Genomic DNA, 7,874 nt, shown 5'->3' with positions numbered 1-7,874 from the left:
TGTGTGTGAGGGAGAAAGAGAGAGAATGTGTGTATTTGTGTTTGTTTGTCTTTGTGTTGCTGTGTGTGTATGTGTGTGTGTGTGTGTATGTGTGTGTGTGTGTGTGTGTGTGTGTGTGTGTGTGTGTGTGTTGTGCTTGTGTTTGTGTTGCTATGTGAGTGTGTATGTGTGTGAGTGTGTGTGTGGGAATACATTTATGTGTATGTGTGTGTGTGTGTGTTTGCGTGTGTGTGTATGTGTGTGCGCGCGCGGGCAAACATTGACACACGCAGAAAGAGATAAATATCACTAAGACATGTAGAGAGAGACCGACCCTATTTTCATCCAGCTGGATAAAGTGAGACAAATGAACAGACTGGATTTTAAAAAAAGGTCCTAGTGACAGATAAATACAACATAGATATATCATATAGTATGATGTTTTGCAGAGATAGAGACACAGAAAATGACGTAACTGTTCACCCAGCTGGATAACGTGGGAAAACTGAACAGGCTGGATTTGAAAAAGAAATAAAGTTCAGTTGAGAGACAGACGCGACATAGATAAATAAAACATAAGGTACTCACCCTCCTCACTCTCCTGTTTGGAAAGGGTCGGCACCAGACTCTGAGCTCGCTTCCTAGCGATGACATCATGGGGTACCCAGAACTTCTCGCTTGCGTCCCCGCCCGGGGCTACAGGAGAGCTGGGGTTTGATCCCATCCTTTTGTTGCCCAGGAGCCATTCAGCCCTCACACTCGCCGCTCTAGGGAGACTCGAACCCCCGGCTGCTCCGCCTGGCGCCCCGCTTCTACTCGAACCGCCGACGCTAGCCATACACTTGGCCGCTAGCCGCTGAAGCCAACCCGACGTCTCAGTGTTGGTGGTCACGGAAACTTCAGCGTCTGCTGAACCTTGGCGGAAGAGCTGTTCTGAAGTCTGCGTGCCTGTGTTGGAAGTTTTGCCTATAGTACGAGGGGTCGCCTGTACCCCTACCGTTTTGGTGGGCAGGTCGAGGGAGCAGTTTCCCGAGTCGGTGAGAACTTCTCTGTCGGTCGACGAGAGCGGTGTGGCCTGCGATGAGGATAACTCGAGGGAATCCTGTCGGTCTCTGTTGTGATTGTCTCCCCTCGACTTTTTCGATTTTGGCGAGAGACTGCGAGTGGCTTTGAGACACAGGGACAACGAGATTTCCGAGGATTTGGGGTCGGGGCTGTAATCGAAGCCTTTCTCGTTCTTCTTCGATTTCGGCGACGGCGATTTCGCCCGCTTCTTGTCGCCGTGAGACGACGAACCGGTGGAATCGATATGTGTCAGTTCGGGTCGATCGCTCTGTTTGAGAATACTTTTATAGTTATCCGACGTTTTCGATTTGGGCAAACTGTTTTTGCCTTGTTTTTTCAGCACGGAGACTAAGTGTTCCGACGGGCCTGAGTCTGTGTGAGGGTGGTGGAGCTCCTCAGAGGCTTCCGTGAACCCCGCGAAGGACGAGTGGCGTCTCGCGCCTTGTTTGAGAACCGAGCGGTGCGCTGGGGAGCAGCTGGTCCCCTCCACGGAATTATCGTCCCAACTACCTACAGGCTGGAACTGAACGGTGGCGACGCGCTTTCCTGCTTTAGAGGGGGTGGAGGTGGAGGATGACGATGACGAAGATCCCGTGGCCGCGACATAATTGCTGTTGTTGCTGTTGCTGCTGCAAGCTGTTGTGCTTCCTCCGCCGCCACTCACGCCTAATCCAAAAGTACTCGTGCACGTACTGCTGTCAACAAAAGCGACACTACCGCCACCACCGCCCCCTCCTCCTCCTAATCCTCCGCCCCCACTATTGTGGTGGTGTTGGTGGTGGGGATGAGCGTTATGCGATGATGAAAAAGAAGAAGAAGACGACGTCAAAGCAGTTGATGTAGCTTGCAGAGCGCTGTTGCTGCTGCTGCTGTTGTAGTTGCTGTTGTTGTTGTTGAGATAGTGAGATCCGCTCGCGAATGTCTGTTGTTGTCCGGCGCATGTATTTGTCTGGACCCCGCAACTCACCAGCTGATTGCTGCCGGCCCTTGTAGCGCCCCCACCTCCGCCCGCGCCCCCACCGCGCGTGATGAGAGTATCGGGGTGAGCGTCCGGGCACACTAGACAAGCCGCCCCGCTCACGGCTGTAGCGACCAACTGTCGACTGGCCACTTGGGCAACAGGCGCCACAAATTCACTTCCGCTGAGAATTCCGAACACACCACCACCACTGCTACCACCACTACCACTAACACTATTACAACCACCAACACTACCACCACCACTACCAGAAACAATACCTCCAACACCAGCACCGTTAGCAGCTACTAACAACCCCCCACCACCACCTCCATTCCCTCCTCCTCCCCCTCCGCCTCCTGTCGTGATCTGTTGTGTGAGGAGTGAGGACGACGAAGATGAGGAATAATTGCCACCGGGGCCGATTATCTCGCCGGTGGCCGAGTCTGTCAGTGCAGAGTAATAAATCTTATCAGGCGTTTGACAGCTGGCGTCTCCGCTAGTGGCAGAGAGTCCGGGGTGAGAGGCAGATAAAGACGCCGACGAGCTTTGAGCGAGCGGGATGAGAGCGGACGAGGAGACAGCAGTAGTAGTAGAGCTTTGATGATCCCTGCTCTCCACCACAGACTTGCCTTTGCTCTTCCCTGCTGCTGCTGCTGTTGTGAACGTCTGCTGCTGCTGCTGCTGCTGCTGATGATGATGATGATGATGATGATCCCCCGAACAGGTGGTTACACTTCCTCCGTCAGTTTCAGGACCGCCGCCGTCCCCTCCCCCACTGTGACCCGCGCACGGGAGTCGACTCAGCAACTTACGATCACAACCAATAGGGGGCGTGGCGGCGGGCCCAGACACGCTACCCGCGCTACCACCGAATGAACCGTCTCTGTCTTTGTCTCTGTCTTTATCTTTATCTTTGTCTTTGTCTTTACTCAGAGAAAAGGGAAACTTTTTCCGACGTTTATCGTAAAGCACCTGGTCGTCAAAACTCCCCGTGAAACCTGCACCAGACTCCCGTCTCTGCAGCTGGTCTTCCTCTTCGTCGCACTCCCCCCACAAGTTGTGAATCTGTTTGACCAGCGCCGCGACGCTACCAGCATCTGAAGACTTTCGCCCTTGATGCCGGAGCTTCCCCAGTTTACACTTGGCAAAAACGAGCGTGCGCTCATCCGTGAGCGAGCCCCTCCTTCCTTGCGTCTCGCTAAACAGACGTTTTGGCACAGGGGTCAGGCCGGTGTCGGAAAATTTCCTCCTACCTCTGTAAGCAGGGGGTAGGGGGCAGTCGGGGGCGGCGCTGATGTTCTTTTTGGTCGGTGACTCGGAAGAACTTTGGCTAGTGGCCGCCGCGTGTTTAGGGGAGGTTTTAGCGGACGACGCCTTCTCGTGTTGTAGGTGAGGGGGCGGTGATGAGGGGGAGGACGTGGAAAAGGCTTTCGTAAGCTTATGCTGGTGTTTGGACGACGACTCCGTCGATGACGAAGATGAGGAGTTGACGACGTTTTTGAAAAGACCTCGAACAGGGGACGGAGATTTTCTCCCTTTGGGAGGTAAAGGAGATTTCCGCCCTTGTTCTAAAAATAGATGGTTGCATGTTCCGTGTGAGCCTCGTCTGCTCCTGTCCTGGGAGGGTACCGTTAGCGTCCCGCGCTCGTCGCTGCTGGTAGAGGAGGACCTCTCAGACGAGCTTTCGCCGAGTCCTCCCCTCCTCTTGGCCTCAATCATGGGCCGCATGTACACATACCCCGCAGTCTCCGCCTCGGCCGTTGTCGTCCCTCCTCTTCTGTCTCCTTCTCCTCCTCCTCCTACAACCCCACCGCCACCACCACCACCAACACCAGCACTCACGCCAGACAGAGAAGGGTCCGAACTCGGGCCAAGTGACTCCACACCTCCACCACCGCTACCACCACCACCACCGCCAATCAAACACGAGGCGCTGCTACCTCCAAACAACGTCCGTATTCTGCTACTAGTACTACTACTAGAAGAGGGATGCTCTCGTTCCGCGCCGGTGTCACAATGGCCTCCGTGCTCAGATTCGGAAAAGACGGGCGACTTTCGTGCACCCTGGAGTCCTCCGCTTCTCGCTGAGTTATTATAAGAATGATTAGCAGCCGCCGCCGTGAGGTTAGAGGTACTCCACGCCGTCCCTCGGCTCGCACTCAGCTGCTGATTATCCCCATTTATGGAGTCCAAGGCATCGAAAGATTTTCTAAAAACGTCCGAACTGTCGGTGAAAAAAAACTTCGGGGCCTGTTGAGAGGGGCCCTCAGATCCGGGCTGTAGCTCGTTAGCCGAGACCCCAAAACTCTTCTTATTGATTTCTCCTGTCCCCTTCTTTCCTGTCAGCGGGAGAGAAAGGTGCTTCTGTAGCGGTTGATGACGATGTTGCTGTTGTTGTTGCTGTTGTTGCTGTTGTTGTTGTTGTTGTTGTTGCTGTTGTTGTTGTTGGTGATGATGGTGCGCCTGTCCCAGAGTAAGACGAAAACGTTTTTGATTAACCTTTGCGCCGACGCCCGCCGAACTCGAAGGGGATCTGTCGCCCGTGAGAAGAAGAGGAGAAGTCCCCCCACCAACTGATGATAATGTCGTCTGGTTCTCACCACAACTGCCGCCACTGCTTATTCCTCCTCCTACTCCTCCTCCTCCTCCAACTCCTCCTCTCCCTCCTCCTCCTCCTCCTCCTCCACCACCACCTCCTCCCCGGTCCCCAAAGTTGGCACCCGCTGAAGCTTGTACGCACTTCCTCCCCGCTCCGCTGTCCGCCTCGCTCGCTGGACTCACAAAGCCGGCCGTAGCGCGTGGAGACGCGGGGAAGGAAGCCGAAAACGCCTTGTTGTTGTTCCCGCCACCGCCTGAACCCACCACCGCTGTCGTCTGAGACAGCAACTGCTGGACAGCCGCTCTTCGATCCGCTACCGTTGGGGGGACGACAAACACGTTGAGCGCGCTCGACGAGACGACGGCAGGACCCGTGCTCGATTTTCCCGCGCAAACGCTCCCGGTGCCGACCGTCGTGCAATCAGCGTCGATAGTCGCGGCTGGCTTGTGGCAAGTGTGAGAATTCACGGTTGTCCCCCTTGCACCACTAGCGGCGAAGTTGTTGCTCGTTTCAGTCCCACGCGGAGAGACTGAAGAAGAAGAATTAATGTTAAACGAGTTAGGGGGCGGTATCACAACCGCCGAGGGCCGTCCGGCGTTCGGGTTTTCGGGACCAGCGAATTGCGTCCTCGATGATGAAGAAGAATACGACGACGATACTAAAGTTGAGTTGCTGTTGTTACTGTTGCTGTTGCTGTTGTTGTTGTTGTTTTGGTTGGCGCTGCTGTTTTGAGCGCCCCACCAGGAGTTGTAAGTGCGCTTGGGGCCCCCTCTCGTGGCACAAGGGTCCGATTTCGTGGCGGTACACACGGCGTGGGAAGCGACGAGAAGGGCCGCGGGGGAGTGGGGGGCCCCGGTGCGCCGATGAGAAGAGGGAAGGCAAGAGGTGGAAGAAGACAGTTTCCCCGTGCCTTTTATGTCAGTCGACAATCGCGACATTTGTTGTTGCTGTTGTTCTTGTTGTTGTTGTTGTTGTTGCTGTTGTTGTTGTTGTTGTTGTTGCTGTTGCTGATACTGTTGTTGTGACTGTTGCAGCTGTCGCCATGAATGGTTCGGAGACGGTGGAGGGCTTTTGCTACTTGAAGAAGACGATGTTACTGGAGGTGATAATTTGTGTCCAAACTTCCTGAAAAACTCCCCTATTTTATCAATACCTCCAGATTTAGGCGTCGGCACTGGGGAGGGCGTGCCCGAATACCCGGAATCGCTATTTCCGGATGTGGGGGCTACAATCCTAAGCGTGTGTCTATCACTCGATTCCCTATCCGAATCCCTACCCGATTTATTACTCGCAGAATACGTTGTTGACCCTTTGAGTCCGGATTTCCCAGCGGTTCCTGCTTGTATTTGGTACGCGGGTGCAGACGAGGAGTGTAAGGACAGGCCGGAGGGAGATTTGTCGCCTCTGTCCCCCGCGGGGCCGGCGGCTGGCCAAGCAGCGAGTCCGCTAAAACCCGTGGACGAGTTCTTGCTAATGAGTACCGGCTGGCCGCTCCGCCCTGGGGCCGTTAAACCAGTTATGACGTGAGCGTAGGATTCCTCCCCGGCCCCGGAATCAACGCAAAGGCCGCTGCCCCCAGGGTGTCCAGAAAGCCTACCACTTCCGTCAGTAGCAGCCCCGCCCCCAGCCAGTGGAAGGAGAGGGTAGAGAGAGAGCGTTGTTGTGTTAGGGCTTGTCGTCTCCGTCTTGTTAGTGCTCCTGATTTGGCTCCAATTTGGGCTACCAGCATCGATTTTCGGAGACGGGGGGTGATGAGACGCTAACAACAAAGGCGATGACGGTGGTGCTGGTGGAAATGATACAGGAGATAATGATGAGAAAGGTGAGGAGGGGATGTTCGCGGGTAGTTGTAGTTGGCTCGGGGTCAAAGTGCACGAAGCAGAGGACGAGCTGTTAGCTGCTGAAGGTGACAGAGGGTACGCCGAGCTTTGTGGTTGTCCTACAGGGGATTTTTTCGAGGTGGTCGTTGTTGCACCTGATCCTACACCGAGTCTTGAAACGTTCGTCGCACTTTGACTCCTGTCCGAAAATCCGCTGAGGGGGTGTTCATTTGGGCGAGACGAAGGCGAAGATTTTTGCGCCGCTTTTGACGTGGGTTCTAAGTGTTTTACCGTCACAGGCGGAGAGGAGGGACCCTCTCGGACGCTGCTAATGTCCCCCCACCAATACGGAGCGATCCCCGCGCAGAACTGAGACGTTTTGTTGTCCGAGGTGGAGGAAGACGAAAACGAGCTGACCACTGGGCCCTGGTAGGTTAAGCCCCCGCCTGTAGCAGAGTCTGGGGACTGGACGGCTGACGGACGCTCCTCAATCACCGGAGTCAACACCGCGAGTTGAGAATTCTGCAGCTGTAGCTGCTGCTGTAGTTTCTGCTGCTGTTGTTTTTCCTGCAGATACGCCAACCGGGCTTGGTCCTCTTTCCAAGCTTTCAGTGCCAGAACCAGCTCGTCCTCGCTCTCTACATAATTCTCGTCACTGTCATCGTCAGCGTTATCGTTGTTGTTGTCGTTTTTGTCATCATCTTCGTCTTCCTCTTCGCTGCTCGTCACATAGTCCAGCATGGAGATGTTCTCGTAGTGTTCCCTCTGCTGCTCCTGCTCCTCCTGCCATTTCCTCAAGGCCAGGACCAAATCGTCATCGTCTGCGTCTTCGTCGTTGAAAAACTCCTCCTCCTCGTCGTCTTCATCATCATCATCATCGTCGTCGTCGCTATCCTCGAACGTCCGCCGGTGGTCGTCGTCATTATCGTCGCTGCTGATGTAGATGAACGAGTCGTCCAAGGCGTAGCGGGGCGGGTGCCAGCGAGCCGTGGTGGTTGCTGCTGCTGTAGCGGCTGTTGTTGTCGAGCTGACAATGTTGCTGCTGCGCGTCAAACGCAGAGGTTGCTGTTGTCTTCGGCCACCACCACCAACACCAACTCCAACTCCAACTCCTTTCCGCTGATGACAATAATAATATTGCTGTTGTTGTTGTTGTTGCTGTTGTTGTTGTTGATGATGTCGGTGCTGACGCTTCTGCTGCTGCTGCTGTCCCCTGCCCTGTTGCTGTTGTAGCTGTTTCTGTTGCTGTTGTTGTTGTTGTTGTCGCTTCTGCGAATGAGGCTGTTGTTGTTTTTGTAGTTGCGGCGTTGGCGGGGATGGCGTGGAGGATTTGCTGATGTCTCCGTGGTGTCTCCACCCGCCGTCCTTCTCGTAGTGTCGTGCCAGGCGCGAGCCGCAGTCCGCATCTAACCACTCCAGCACGCGCATCGATCTATCCCAACGGCTCTCC

General features: G+C 54.9%; 1 protein-coding gene across 1 annotated transcript; it reads right to left on the bottom strand.

Annotated features, from left to right (window-relative positions):
- Positions 1–567: 567 nt before the first annotated feature.
- LOC101849987 lies at positions 568–7,663 on the bottom strand (the record flags this gene model as incomplete). The annotated part of the gene is given in 1 exon segment (XM_035973608.1): positions 568–7,663. A coding segment is annotated over 1 exon segment (7,096 nt), but the record flags the coding sequence as incomplete, so codon positions are not given.
- Positions 7,664–7,874: the final 211 nt, after the last annotated feature.

This window comes from Aplysia californica, unplaced genomic scaffold, assembly GCF_000002075.1.
Source record: "Aplysia californica isolate F4 #8 unplaced genomic scaffold, AplCal3.0 scaffold01501, whole genome shotgun sequence".
Classification (NCBI taxonomy): domain Eukaryota; kingdom Metazoa; phylum Mollusca; class Gastropoda; order Aplysiida; family Aplysiidae; genus Aplysia; species Aplysia californica.
Note: the sequence above shows the minus strand (reverse complement) of the source record. Positions and strands in the feature narration are given on the sequence as shown.